The sequence below is a fragment of the Gopherus flavomarginatus genome, chromosome 5, assembly GCF_025201925.1.
Source record: "Gopherus flavomarginatus isolate rGopFla2 chromosome 5, rGopFla2.mat.asm, whole genome shotgun sequence".
In the NCBI taxonomy this organism is placed as follows: domain Eukaryota; kingdom Metazoa; phylum Chordata; order Testudines; family Testudinidae; genus Gopherus; species Gopherus flavomarginatus.
Window position 1 is genome coordinate 76,599,654 of NC_066621.1, and position 15,613 is coordinate 76,615,266.

A 15,613-nucleotide genomic window follows, 5' to 3' on the forward strand; every position below is an offset into this window, starting at 1 on the left:
AGAACATCCCCTAAATAAAACACACACTAGACTAGAGAAGGAGGGTAAACTGCCTCCATTCCCAGCTAAACCCTGGTGATTATTTTGCCCCATAACCGTGGGTTCGCCCTAGCTAAAGATCCAGCCGATGAGGAGGCCTTCTGTCTCTAGGTGGATTACGGCGAACTCCTGGTGTTGTTGCACCCAAAAGTAGCATGGGCTCAGCGTCTGCAGCACAAACAGGTGAGGTGGTATCAGCTCGTGCTGGGCAAAGGGGTATCTCAGCCGCCGGCAGTAATGGAGGAGAACAGTCAGGAACAGGTGATTCGTGATTCAGTGTCTCACCAGAAGAGATGAAGTCAGACCACTCAAATGCAGATGTGTCCTGAGGACTGGCATGACCTGGCAACAGCTGATCTACATGTCACTGCCAGGTAAGATTCTCTGCAGTCCGGACTGTGTAGGAAACAGGTCCTGTTTGTTTGAGTGATGATCGTGGCTGGGACTCATTTAGCTCTGGAAGTATAATTCCGAGCCAAAACTGGCTGTCCCGGGCTAAAGGTTCGGTCTTTTGCTCTGGGTGCCCGTCTGATGACTTGATATTGCTGCTGATGTTGCACAATTTGTCGGGGTTCAGAAGGTTTCGGCAGATCAAAGCAAGTGCGCAGCTGTCGTCCCATCATTAGAAAGGCCGGGGATGCCTGGGTCGTAGCATGAGGTGTGTTTCTGTAGGAAAGTAAGAAGGTATCCAGACACTTTTGAATGGAGTGTTGTCCCCTTGCTGATTTCAAAGCGTGTTTCATTGTCTGCACAAATCTTTCAGCTAATCCATTGGTGGATGGATGATATGGTGCAGACGTGATGTGGTGTATCCCATTTGCCTTCACAAAATTTTGAAACTCCTGAGAGATGAACTGCAGTTCGTTGTCGCTCACAAGTTGTTCTGGCAGACCAAAACGACTAAAGAGTCCCCGTAGTTTTTGGATAGTACTCTCTGCAGTAATGGACTGCATTATAGAGACTTCTGGCCATTTAGAATGGGCATCTACTGCCACCAAGAACATGCTTCCTTCAAGGGGGCCAGCGAAGTCAATGTGAATACGTTGCCACGGGTTTTCAGCCCAGTCCCATGGGTGTAGGGGCACCCACTGGGGTGCATTCCTCACATCCTGACATGACATACAAGCTTTTGCCTTCTCTTCAATAACACTGTCCAATCCAGGCCACCAAAAATCACTCTCTCACTCATGCCCGTCACCCCAATCGGGGTATGGGCCGCCAACAACAGATCTCCAGAGTCCTCTATCCTGGGCCATTCGTTCTAACTGGTTCCAGGTATAGCCCATTTTTTTGCTATCAGCCTGAAGGTCACATCGCCAGGTGTTTCTTGGATGGCCTCTTTTCCGCTTGCCTTGAGGGTTCCACCGCAGTGCCTGTCTGGTGATGTTAGTTGGCTGCTTGCATAGTGTATGTCCTATCCAACCCCACCTTCTCCTTCTGATTTCTTCCTCTGCTGGGAGTTGACAGGTCCTCTCCAAGAGGTGGATGTTACTGATGGTGTCTGGCCAGCGGATCTGGAGAATCCTTCTGAGGCAGTTATTTATGAAGGTCTGGATCTTCCTGATGGTTGTTTTGGTTGTCCTCCAGGTTTCAGCTCCATACAGTAGGACTGATTTCACATTGGAGTTGAACAGTCGAATTTTTATTGCCAAAGACAGCTCTCTAGAGCTCCAGAAGTTCTTGAGCTGTAAGAAGGCGGCTCTTGCCTTACCAATCCTTACTTTGATGTCTGCGTCTGTGCCACCCTGCTGGTCGATGATGCTACCTAGGTAGGTGAAGGACTGCACTTCTTCCAGGGGGCTTCCATTCAGTGTGACTGGGTCATTGCTAGTGGAGTTAATCCTAAGGATCTTGGTCTTGTCCTTGTGAATGCGGAGGCCAACCTGTGATGACGTGGCTGCCACTACGTTGATCTTCTCTTGCATCTGCTGTTTACTGTGCGAAAGGAGTGCAAGGTCGTCAACAAAGTCCAGGTCATCAAGCTGGGTCCACAATGTCCACTGGATTCCGTTCCTACGCTCGTAGGTGGATGTCTTCATAATCCAATCGATAACGAGAAGAAAGAGAAGTGGTGACAACAAGCATCCTTGCCTGACTCCAGTTTGCACCTGGAAGCTGTTAGTAAGCTGCCCTCCATGGATCACTCTACAGTGTATACCATCATATGAGTTCTTGATCAGGTTGACCACCTTAGCTGGGATGCCGTAGTGCCGAAGGAGCTTCCAAAGGGTCTCTCGATCCATGCTATCGAACACTTTCTCATAGTCAACAAAATTGATGTACAACGAGGAGTTCCACTTCATAGACTGCTCGACTATGATGCGAAGCGTTGCTATCTGGTCTGTGCATGATCTGTTCTGCCGGAAACCTGCCTGTTCATCTCGTAGCTGTGAATCGACGGCATCCTTCATTCTCTAAGAGGACTCGGTTGAAGACCTTCTCTGGCACCGACAGGAGTGTGATTCCTCTATAATTGGCACAGTTTCTAAGGTCTCCTTTCTTGGGGATTTTGATGAGATATCCCTCTTTCCAGTCTACCAGAATCACTTCTTCCTCCCATATCTTCTCAAAGAGGGGGTACAGCATTTCCACTGAAGCATACAGGTCTGCTTACAGGGCCTCTGCTGGGATGTCATCGGGTCCAGCCGCCTTCCTATTCTTCATCATGGTGATGGCTTTTCTGATCTCGTCTCTGGTTGGTTTATCGCAATTAATTGGGAGGTCCTCATTAGCTGAGTTGATATCTGGTAGATTTGGTGGTGCTGGTCTGTTCAGGAGTTCCTCAAAGTGCTCCGCCCATCTGTTCATCTGTTGTTCTATTCCTGTTATAGAATTTCCCTGCTTGTCTTTAACGGGACATTCTGGCTTGCTGAACTTTCCAGACAGTCGCTTAGTAGTATCAAACAGCTGTTTCATATTACCGCTGTATGCTGCCTGCTCCGCTTCTGCTACCAGTTCATCCACATACTCTCTCTTGTCCTTCCTGATATTCCTCTTCACTGCTCTGTGGGCTTCAGCATACTCTTTTTGAGCTTTGGCCTTTGCTGCTCTAGTCCTGCTGTTGTTGACTGCTGCCTTCTTCTTTCTGTCTTCTATCTTGATCAAGGTCTCTGCTGTGATCCACTCTTTCTGCTGGTGTTTCTTAATTCCAAACACTTCCTGGCATACTGACCTACATGTGTCTCTCACTTTCTGCCATCTGTTTAGTACACTGTCTTCCTCTTCCTCAGACCGATCCTGTAATACTGAAAACTTATTCTTCAGCCTCAGTCCAAAATCTTCCTTCGTCTTATGGTCCTTCAGAAGGCTGACATTGTACTTCACTCTTCTGTCCGACGTGTCTATCCAGTTCTTTTTCAGCTTCAGCTTCAATCTGGCCACCACTAAGTGATGGTCAGACGCCGCATCTGCTCCTCTTCTAACTCTAACGTCCTGCAAGGATCTTCTAAACTTCTTGCTAATGCAGACATGATTGATCTGATTTTCTGTCGTGCCTGCTGGTGATACCCAGGTACTCTTGAGGATCCGCTTGTGAGGAAAGATGCTACCTCTTATGACCAGGTTGTTAAGTGCACACAGATCCACAAATCTCTCTCCATTCTCACTCATCTCTCCCAGAGCATGGGTCCCCATGACTTGTTCGTATCCTGTGTCGTCAGGTCCAATTTTGGCTTTAAAGTCTCCCATAAGGATGATGATGTCTTTGTCTGGGAGAATCTCTCATATTTTCTGGAGTCTGTTGTAAAAATAATCTTTGTCCTCCTCTTCGCTGTCATTAATTGGAGCATAGCACTGAACAACATTCATCTTAATCCTCTTCATTTTAGTTCTGAAGGATGCTGTGATGATCCTGGGACCACGTGCCTCCCAACCAATCAGTGCTCTCTGTGCCTGCTTGGACAACATGAAGCCTACTCCCTGTGTGTGGGGTGCGTAGCTCTCTTCATGTCCTGAATACAGCAACAACTCTCCTGTCAGTCGTCTCTGCCCCGCTTGCGTCCATCTTGTCTCGCTAATGCCTAATAGGGTCAGGTTGTTGCTCCTCATCTCTGCTGCAACCTGCGCCATCTTTCCTGACTCGTACATGGTCCTCACGTTCCATGTGCCTATGGTAATCCTCCTGGTTGCAAGAAGGGTAATCGGCTTAGTGGCTTCCTCACGGCTTTTACCACCCAGCGTCATGCATCTTCAAATTGAAGACCCTTCTTTTTCCAGGGTAAAAATTTCTGTTGTCTCTATTGTTGGCGTTTCTGTAGCAAGTTGATTTTTTACGGGGTGGAGTTGCTATCCCCACACCCAACCCTCCTCCTTTATCCTGACTTGGGACAGGCAGATGGCCCCAAAGGACCTCTCTGGTGGAGTTCCACCAAAAATAGCTTCGTGCGATTTCCTTCATGCGCACTATTCCACAGTGACTGGAATGTAGCTGTTCTAAGATCTGTGATCTCAGTGGTGGTGGAATAATGACACATCTCCCCCACAACAAACAACCAGATTGGACCGATAACTGCGTCCTCCTGGACACGCAGGTAACAAGGTCAGGTGAGACTGGAGAGGTTTGTCGAGATTTTCTATGCATCACCAGGTCCATAACTCGGGACAATATTGGGTCAACGCGAGTTGCCTTCTTTATCTGAGTAGCAGTGATGGGTGTATTCTCTACCTGTTCAAAGTAGAAGATTTCCTTTTGGGCACTATCTTGATGTTTGACCGGCAAAGGCAACCTTGAGAGGCCATCTGCATTGCCGAGCAGAGTGGATTTCCGATATTTGATTTCATGTGTGTATGCTGAAAGTAACAATGCCCAACGTTGCGTACGACTAGCAGCTAATTGGGGAATGCCTGTGCAGGGTCCAAAAATTGACGTCAGAGGTCGATGGTCTGTGAGAAGAGTAAACTTTCGCCCAAACGGGTACTGACGAAACTTCCGAATTCCAAAAACAATTCCTAATGCCTCACGTTCGATTTGGGCGTAGTTAGTTTCTGCTTTGCTTAGAGTGCGTGAAGCAAAAGCAATAGGTCTCTCTTCTCCCGAAGGCATAATGTGTGACACGACTGCTCCCACTCCATAAGGGGAGGCATCGCAGGCCAATTGTAGGGGTAAGGATGGATCAAAGTGCATTAGAACTTCAGAATTTAGCAATGCATCCTTAGCTTTGTTAAATGCAACATCATAGGCTTCAGTCCACTTCCAGGCCTTGTTCTGCCCCAGGAGCTCATGAAGTGGTTTTAGCAGTGTGGCTAACTCTGAGATGAACTTTCCATAATAGTTCAGTAGTCCTAGAAATGAGCGCAGCTGGCTTACATTTCGAGGTGGGGGAGCCTCCACAATAGCTTTAACTTTTGCAGGGGCCTTATGAAGACCTGCAGAATCAATGATGTGTCCCAAATATTCAACAGAGGGCTTGAAGAATTCACACTTGTCTTTGTGAACTCGTAGGCCATACTCTTCCAGTCTTTGCAGGGTAGCCTCTAAATTCTTTAAGTGATCCTCTTCATTCCTTCCAGTGACCAGGATATCATCCAGATAGTACTGAACTCCTGATAAGCCACATAAGATCTGGTCCATAGCCCTCTGGAACAGGGTGGGAGCAGACATTATTCCGAAGGGTAGGCGACAGTATTGATAAAGCCCCTTATGAGTCACAATAGTCAACAGCTCTTGGGATTTTTCATTGACGTGCATCTGTAAATATGCTTGACTCAGATCAATCTTACTGAACTTTTGTCCTCTAGCCAGGCCTGCGAAGAGGTCATCGATGCGGGGAAGCAGGTATTACTCTGCACACAACACTGGGTTGACAGTGACTTTAAAATCACTGCAAATCCAGAGACAGCCATCTTTCTTCACTATTGGGACGATAGGAGTGGCCCATGAGCTATGGGTAACTGGTATTAGGACTCCATTGGTGACCAGGTGCTCCAGGTCTGCTTCAACTTTTGGCCTGATGGCATATGGCACAGTTTGGGCTTTCAGATATTTTGGTGGACTGTCAGGTTTAATGTTCAATGTCACAGTGATTCCCTTCATACTTCCCAAATCATCTCCAAAAACAGCAGCATGTATCCTTAGTATAGGAGTTAGACTGGTTTCTTCTTTAGTCAGTCGGTGCACTTCTGCCCAGTTCAGCTGAATCTTCCCAAGCCAAGACCTACCCATTAAGGCTGGGTAGTTACCTCTCACCACAAACAGTGGCAATTTAGCAGCCTGTCCATTGAGCTCCACCTTAACATCAATAGTGCCCAACATGGGCACAGCTTCTCCCGTATAAGTCTTCAGAACAGTTTTTGTTGCCTTAAGCGGAAGATGCTTTTCTTTATATACAGGCTTAGAGACCAGCGAGATGGCTGCACCGGTGTCCAGTTCCATGCGTATAGGTTTGCCATCCAACAACGGGGTTACCCAGTATTCAAGTGAGCCCACTGTCAAAGACAAAACATGCAGTGGCACTTCCGCTTGAGATGAGGTGTCACCTTGATCATCCTGGGTCTGCTCTAGGGTATGCAGGGTTCCTCTTTTTGTCAGACAGACCACAGGCCTCTTTTTCTTTTGTTTACAGGCACACTCAATGTGTCCCTTTTTGCCACAGTGTCGACACACAAGGTCCTTACACCAGCATTCTGGTGCCTGGTGACCCGGCTTACCACAGCGGTAACATTCTTGACTCTGCACAGTTTTGTGGGTAGGTTCTTGTGACACTTTTTGCTCCCTAGGGGATGCACCGTTGTATTGTGCCTCCCTTGTAGCCAGTTCCATGGAGATAGCAATATCAACAACCTTCTGTAATGTAAGCAGAGCCTCTGTCAGTAGGGGCTTCCGTATAGCTTCACTGTACAGGCCACACACTAACCTGTCATGCAGGGTATCATTTAACATCCCTTTAAATTCACAGTGTTCTGCTAGCTTTTTTAAAATTGCTACAAATTGTACAACTGTTTCATCTTCTTTTTGGTCTCTTTTGTGGAACCTATATCTTTCAGCAATTGCCAGTGGTTTTGGGGAAAAATGGGACTCCAGGATTTCCACAACATCACTGTAAGATTTAGTCTTAGGCTTAACAGGGTGTAGTAAGCTGCGCAGCAGGAGTAGGTTTTAGCCCCTACAACACTTAAGAATATTGCCACCTTCTTCGCTTCTGTAACGTCATTTGCAATAACAAAGCTCAAAACGCTCAGTATACACATGCCACTGCTCTATATTCTCATCAAAAGTTTCCAGTGGCCTGGTCAGAGTAGCCATGATTTTTAGTTTCACTTTCACAGTCAGTGCAAACAAGCAGTTTTTTTGTTTGTTTGTTTGTTTTTACCTTGACTTCTACTTCCTTCTGTTACTGGAGCAGCACCGGAATCCCATCCATCATCGCTACTTTCCTTGGGGGCAGCCAGTTTAGGAAGAAATCACTTGAGGCCAGACAGCAGACAGCTAACAAAACTACCATTTATTTACACACACAGAGCTCACCTAACTGGCCAAAGCAGGCTAGGCTATCCCCTAATAATCTAACTCAGTTGCCATGGGAACAAAAACCATGACAACCAAATACACAACACATTGCCCTAAGAAAATCATCAACTATTAACTTACCCCCTTCACATATTGGAACTATGTGTTTTGCTAAGACCGGGACTTTAAAGGGCAATAGATTCAGTGGGTAGAATTTGGCTTTGTTTATACAGTAAAACCAGGATGTGTACCACTTTATGCTGTTGATTTCATTAACCTCTTACCTCCACTCTCTAGGTCATGGTAGTTAGGGTCCAGTCCCCGATCCAACATCTTTGTGATTTTTTCCACTGAGAGATGGTGAACATGATCCATAAATTTTCTCAAATTAGCCTGAAACAAAAAGTGACGACTGAAAAGTCCACAGATCGTATGAAGGATATTCGAGTTACAACTGAGATCTTCAGCTGGTATAATCATCATAGCTCCATTGACCTTAATAGAACAGTGCCAATTTACACTAGTTGAGGATCTGGCCCTAAAATTGTACTCAATCAGAGCATAGATGCTATGGAATGCAATGGTCACAATTAAAAACAAGAATATGCTGCTTACAACATTCAGGAAAAAATTTACTAGAAGTCCTATTCATAAAGAAATCAGACTGATAAGATGGATATCATAATTAATCCAACCTGTAAGGGCCTCTAAAGATATGTATGTCAGTATTTATAAAACTGGTGATATATTGAAAACTTGCTGGATTATATAAAGTTCATATAAAATTACTTATAATTTTATGGCAAAGTCAAACATATGAAATATACTGTAAGAAAAATTCTCAAATTGTCGTCACTAGACCACTCACTGTCCATGGACACTTACTGGTGGTCTGCAGACTGCTTAGCTGGTCACCTGAAGCAGATCTCCACCTAATTTTCCAGGTGCTAAAATACATACTTTTCTAAATATTACTTTTCCACTTAAGCAATTGCCTTAGTTGTCGCAAGGATGCTTCACATTGTCCAGTCAGTTGTGGGAGGGGAAACATTCACGAGACAACTTCTGTTTACATGTGGTCTACACGCAGAAATCTGAGAAGCCCTGGTGTATTGTATATAAAATCCAAGTCCAGCAGGCTTTACTCATATAAGCAGTTTCTTGACTTCACTCGGACTATTCACATGAACAGAGATCTGCAAGATCAATGCTAGAACTATCCAGGCTGCACTCTGTATGTATTTTTTAGACTGTCATTAGAATCAAAGGATTCTAATCAGAGGGTCATTGTGCATCTGACGTTAGTACTTTCAGAAAATGGATGCTCTCCCTTATCATCAGCAAATTGGACATACCTTCATATGAAGCTTGGTCAGCTGTTTTTCATCAAGATTTAATTGATTATACACTCTCTTCTTGTACCGAAACTGATAGGGAAACAAATAGATTAAGTCAAAACTTCATATTTTATTTAATAGTGAAAAAGATCTGAAATTATCAGAATGTGATATCTGTTAACAGTAATGTAGATTTGGGCAAACTTTAAAAAAAAGGGCTTGGGACGACAGTTTAAACAAACAAACAAATAAATAAATAAACCCCAAGATGTTAGAATGCTTGGAAGAGTACTATTGAAATTCTACAATCCTTATAAGCCAAATTCGTACCTGGTATAAGCATAGAGAAGTCAATGAACTTACATGAGGAATGAGTTTGGCCCCTTGAATCTACACTAATGAACTGAAAATACCATGTGAAGAGCTTTCCCTAAAGACATCTCAGCACTTTCACTTCCAGAACAGACAGAAAAATGAATTGCAGAGGCATGTGAAAATTTAAAACATGCATTTAAAAAAACAAAACAAAACAGCAGAATGTTTCTGAATCTCAGAAATAGGACCCATTCCTGAAAATCCTTACTCATGGGAGTAGTTCTGTGGACGTTAAAGGCACATCTGCTGTGAATAAGGATTACTCATGTGCATATAGGTTACAGGACTGGCTTTGGTTCAGCTGAGGCCAGTTATTATTTTATTCTGACTAGTTAGCCTATTGCTAGAGCAGACAGAGAAGCTGAAAATTCATGGGGTCACCATTACACCATGATATATATTTACCACTCATCTAGCAAACCACAATTTACAGTTCATTAGAATGCTAAATGGCTCTTCTGTGATTAACTGGCTTTCATGTAAAAATGTATTTTTAAACACTGATTTCATCCCCACTTCTCTTCTCACAAGGTTAGATGGTGGAATTTATGACACCTCCCTGTAAAGGGGCAGTGTGAAACTGCAGTGGCCCAGGAAGGAGTGCTGGGAACATTGTGCTCCTTGCTCATTGTGATGCATAATCTACTCCATCCTAATGAATGAAGTAGACTGTTTGCACTAGTCTACTAGCCCCACCCTGTATACCAGTGCAGGAGGGTTGAGCCATGACCCAGGCAGGGTGTGCCCTAGAACAATAAGCTTTTGTATCACTGTGCAATGTTGGGGAAGCTTCTTGTGTGTCGCTACAGAAGGTTCCTTCACTATCTGGCCCATAATCTTTCTTGATTATATCTGAAGTTCAAAGCCCCCTCTCCCCTTTTTTAAATATTAGCTTTTTGTGATATTTCTGTCTCTTTGTGTTCATTAAGATTCTACTGTAACTACTGTTCATGCTCTCAACATGCTACAATTTTCTCTGAACTGGTAATTACATGTTGTGAACAGAGACAAAAATACATCTTTGTTTACTAGGTAGAATACAAAGAGTGCTATGTATTTTCTGAATAGGGCCCGAATATCAGCTTTTAAGGCAGAACACTTTTATCCTTTACATGCCATGTACTTGAATTCTGCAGAGAAAAAGGACCCTTTCCCCATTTATTGCACATAGAGGAATTCTGCTGACAAGTCCTGTACAGTTAAAATAGTACTGTAACAAGTGCACTGGGGAAAACAGCAGACTGAAATATAGTGATTATTCCTTTGTTCAGGGTTATAGCAGAAACATCAGTGACTGACCCTCAGAATTCAGCTGGGAGAGTAAGTAGGGCTCTCACTTCCACTAGTTTTACACCAATAAGAATATAAGAACGGCCATACTGGGTCAGACCCAAGGTCCATCTAGCCCAGTATCTGTCTACCGACAGTGGACAATGCCAGGTGCCCCAGAGGGAATGAATCTAACAGACAATGATCAAGTGATCTCTCTCCTGCCATCCACCTCCATCCTCTGACAAACAGAGGCTAGGGACATCATTCCTTACCCATCCTGGCTAATAGCCATTTATGGACTTAACCACCATGAATTTATCCCGTTCTCTTTTAAACGCTGTTATAGTCCTAGCCTTCACAACCTCCTCAGGTAAGTAGTTCCACAAGTTGACTGCGCTCTGCGTGAAGAACTTCTTTTTATTTGGAATGTAAATCTACTGATATCAGACATGCAAATTCCACTCATTTTTCCTGTCTACTATAGTTTTTTGGCCTTTCCTCCAGAGAAAATTGAGCAATTACTGATTCAATACAGGAAGCATTACATATAAAATCAGAAAGTAATTTATGTGAGTTAGGGAATAGCCTTAATACAAAAACATTTCAAGACACAGTAATCTCCTGTTTCCCTAATTTTACTCAAAATTTAGATTACTCATACTAAGGGCTTGTCTGAGCAGTGGGGTAATGCACACTACTTGTGAGAGTGATTCCTAAAACACACTGATGTGTAGTGCCATAATTGGTCCATGCAGAGCCTGCTAGTGTCCACTACAGATTTCCTAGGGCAGTGTTTTCCAAATGGTGGGTTCCACTCTGGGAGTAGTGACCTGGTGCTCTCAGGTTTGTCCCATATGCCAGGTTGCAATACCACACCTGGAAGCCAAGCCAGCACCACAGGAAGGAGCTGGGTACGTGCAGCTGGGTAAGTGCAGTCACTTCAGGTGTAGGGCGCCCTCCCTCTCCAATCCCACTCCAAGCCCCCATCCCCAGGTTCTCCCTTCCACATTAGGCCCATGATTCTCTAGAACCTTCCAGTAACTCTCTGGTGGATCGGGACCCACCATATAGGAAACATTGCACTAGGGAACTTTTAATGTGAACCAGCAGGGTCTACACGGACCATTTAATGTGGATTCTGGATTTCACATGGCCCTTGCTATATGGTGTGCTACACGGTCATTTTTTCAACTAAAAATCCCAGTGTATCAATAATGAGCAAAATAGGTCAGGCAATGGATTACTTGTTCTTTCATCTGGGAGAAACCATCAGCCCTTCCAGTTCTCTCACTTGACAGAGGGTGACAGGATTTATACAGTCTCTTTTCCCAATATATCTTGCTTTAGCTCAATACTACACCTGGCTGTCCAGGAATGATATTTCCCAGGAGCCCATCATTGCTAAGGAGAAGGAAGTGCTCCAGCATGCCCTACAACTGGAACTGCAGTTTGGTCCTTAAAGCATAGTTTAGCACCTTAGATTTCTCCACCAAATCATAAAGTGTTACCCTGAAATGTCTTTCTGTCCCTCCGTGATCATGACTCCTGTTCTACTGGTATGTCTCCTGAGGAAAATCCTGGAACAGAGTAGTGCTGGCCCCACAAGTTTCTAGCATTAAAAGGCTGGTACATCCCACCACAGAAAGTCATTGAGCCTGATCCGGTAACCTTTATGTGAATAATGCATAAAATACCCCGACTGAAACAAACAGCATTACTTGTGTGAGCAAGGCTTCAAGATCAGCCCTTTGATCACTACTTCCTAATGCAATTCACATCCATTTATAAACCTCAAATAGGACTTACTATATATACATATCATACCATAAATAAAAATGTTTCAGATAGTAAAGCTTTAAAATTATTACAGTTGTATTAAAATACCTCTAAGGAGGGAACACCTTGATTCACTGGTTGTGGATATTCCCTAAGGAGTCGTTCCTCATCCAAAAATTTCCCATCTCTCCCATTGCTGGCAGGCTGAAACAGCCCATAATTCAGGACATCTTTCAAACTCTGATTCAAAGTGCATAAAATTCGTTGTTTTGCTACCCAGACTGAAGCTTCAGGATTAAATCTAATGCATTTCTGTAAAGCCAAACAAAATAACATGTTACAAAACTTATGAGAGATTTATAAAGATCCATCTAAAATAACAAAAAGCCATATAAGTAATATTGCGAGAGCCTGCAAAGAGTGCACAAAAATTAAATACAAACGCAAAATAATATACACTTGCATATAAAGCAGAAAATTTTGCTCAGCCACAAGGCAAAATATTCCACAATACTTGGTATCTTTCATTTTCATGTTCACAATACCTTACCCAACTTTTTCTAAACAAAGAGGAAGAGAAGAAAGCATATAACTTGAGCTCAAAATGAATGAGATCGGCTATAACAAATTAAACAAATAATCTGGTACTAGTCTGCATTTCCCTGCACAAGAAGCTGAAAATCTACATTTAATTAAATTCTAAGACAAAGAACTGCATTAACAAGGAGATTAGATTTCCAACATCTGTTCCTTAACAACATCAAACACAGAGGTGCTATAAAAACATAGGGCATCCTGAGTTCTCCCTCAGACTTTAGAAATCATATCTTCTTTCATAGATCATGTGTGAGTACGCCGAATCTCTTGGTACAACCCAGGGAAGGCAGGCTAATAAGACTTCAAGCACCCTTTTTTTTATTTTGATTTGGTTTGGTGACCCATGTAGCCTTCAGCATAATTTAGGTTTAAATTACAGCAGCTTGTCCTCAGCTGCCTTTATGTGGCAGCAGTGATATGTACAGTGGGCCCATCCTCTTGCCTTGATATGCCCCTCTCTCCTCCTACACTGGGACTTGCAAAGAGCATGGCATAGGGCTGCTGTCAGTCTCTCTCCTGGTCAGTTAAAGACTGTTCTGGTCCCCTTATGTTTCCCCAGCAGCATACAGGGGCTGTTCTGGAGGCCCAGGGAAGTACCTCCACCCTCAATAATATTTCAAATACAAGAAAAAAATCAAAATGCACATAACAGCCTTAACCGTGACCACAACAATATGAACTCAGCTTTTCACTACATGTCATTAAATTTCTCTTTAGGTCATTTCTGAAGATCTCTATGTTCTTAACAATTATATTCTTCAACGTACATTTCTATATGTAGATAATAAGAACGGAACAGTACAGAAAAATACAAATTGACACTTTACAGAAAAAGGAAATTACATTTTTTAATCTGATGTATCAACTTAATTTACAGCTTTCTATAGTTCTCATCTTTGCAGCATCTGTAGGTAACGTATTTTGTAAATTCTCTGGATATAAATCATTCATGTAAAAAACTGATCACTGTGGATTTATTAATGATAAACATGTCAATACTTGACAAAATACTATGCAGTTCTGAAAGTGTGCACCTCTGATTTCATATATTTAACCAAATCATTCAAATGGCTAAATCAAGTGCAAAATTTACCGGTTTATGTGGCAATGCTTTTTTTTTCTAAATCAGTTTCTCCATTTGGGGGAAATATTCCTATCAGTGAAAAACATTCTTGGATCCTCAGAGGCATGAAGGACTTTCAATTCTCCATTAATTTCACTGGGCATTGCAGGTGCTCAGCTAGTCATCAGCATATCTCAAGATTTTGCCCTATAGAAATAGGAGTTACTAGCAGTGTCTGACCCTGTATATTATTTGTGTGACAAGCTGACCCGCTCACAAACTGCAATTTAGGGGACTGCAATCAATGTTTGGCTCTGATTCTACCAATTATTCCTCAAATTAAAAGATCAGTTGACACTGATAATTAGGTATCCTCTATTCACCCTTGTTGCCTGGCAAGAAATGTTATAGCTAAGCTACCATGACAGCATCACACAATCACCCATTTGCTGAAGGAATATGGTAGGCTTATGAATACTAACTTAAATCCAACTCTACTATGCTTTTTTTTTTTTCCCACACATGGATCATTGGGAATCACATCTCAGTTTGTTTCTCTTTGCAACTGGTACAAACTGCAGTTTTTTGAGACGTGCTTCAAATACTTTTCTGGGCTATTGTTAGGATACATACGGAAATTATAGGGGTCAGGGAATGTGGGGGGGCAAGGAGAAAGAATGTTCTGCTCAGAATAGTGGGAAGGGAGAAGGAGAAGAAGGGACATGGTTACTGGGCTAACTATACTGTTGTCCCTTTCTGGGGTCTCTCTGAGTGCATCCACCACAGGTGTCAGGCCTCAGGCCTTTACCTCTAGTAGAGTGGAATTCCACATTTTGCTCATTCTCAGCTCAGGACCTAGGTTACAGCCCCCTGGTACCAGCCACGACTAATTCAGCAGGTCCATCTGGAACTGAACCCTGCAAGGATTTCTCCTTTGCAGTCTGTGACAGCATACATTTACAGTGATACAGTAACAGCCTCTTCAAAACAAAGCATGATTTATTTTGACTAGTGGTATACAGTGCTTAGAGAAGTAGATTTAAAACAGAAGCCTGCATCCATATTCCCTTACCTAAATGCTTATTCCCCATTTCTGAGTTGGGAGGAACATCCCACACTGTTTACAGCCTTCTCCCTCTGTCTCTGAGTGTCAGTCAGACTGACACATTCTGATCTGCCTTTCTCAGCTCATCTGCAAAAAACCACCCTTTTCTAGGGTCTTTTAGGGTTTACATCCTCTTTTGATCTCAGGCTTATCCTAGATGGAGCTAGCTAGCTGAATTCTCCCACCAACTGATAGCCCAGTCACTGTTATCTTAACTCCTTTGAAGCTACTTATGTGAGGGTGAGTCCTCTCTGTCATCGTGCCACCCTTCTTGCTAGGTTCTGTAACAACCTCCTTATAGGCTCCTTTGATTTAGCTCTATACATTCAGTCAGGCAGCATACAAAATTCAACAGGGAAACTGAGTCACACATAATATTCATAAAAGATATTACAGACATTTTCCTAGATTGTCACAGGGGTCCTGGAAGGCAGACTCCAGGAGACAGGCTTGCTCTCTCTCTAATCTTTCTGTTGGTGACTTCCTCCTCTCCGACCATCAACTTATTTCTTTCAGCATCATTCGTCAGCCTCCCCGCACTCCAACCCTGTCACTCAGCTCCAGTCCATCAGCTCTGATGGCTTCTCCCTGCTCTCAGCCCTCTT

At 43.3% G+C, this 15,613-nt stretch overlaps 1 protein-coding gene across 5 annotated transcripts in view; it reads right to left on the reverse strand.

The window, feature by feature from the left end:
• SHANK2 (SH3 and multiple ankyrin repeat domains 2) overlaps positions 1-15,613 on the reverse strand; it is a 698,629-nt gene that overhangs the window by 537,865 nt on the left and 145,151 nt on the right. For all 5 annotated transcript variants that reach the window (XM_050955213.1, XM_050955215.1, XM_050955220.1 and 2 more), the window contains exons 5-7: positions 12,352-12,555; positions 8,839-8,910; positions 7,768-7,876 (exon numbers count right to left, since the gene is read on the reverse strand). In XM_050955213.1, coding sequence (XP_050811170.1) covers positions 7,768-7,876; positions 8,839-8,910; positions 12,352-12,555 — 385 coding nt within the window. The remainder of the gene's footprint in view (positions 1-7,767; positions 7,877-8,838; positions 8,911-12,351; positions 12,556-15,613) is intronic.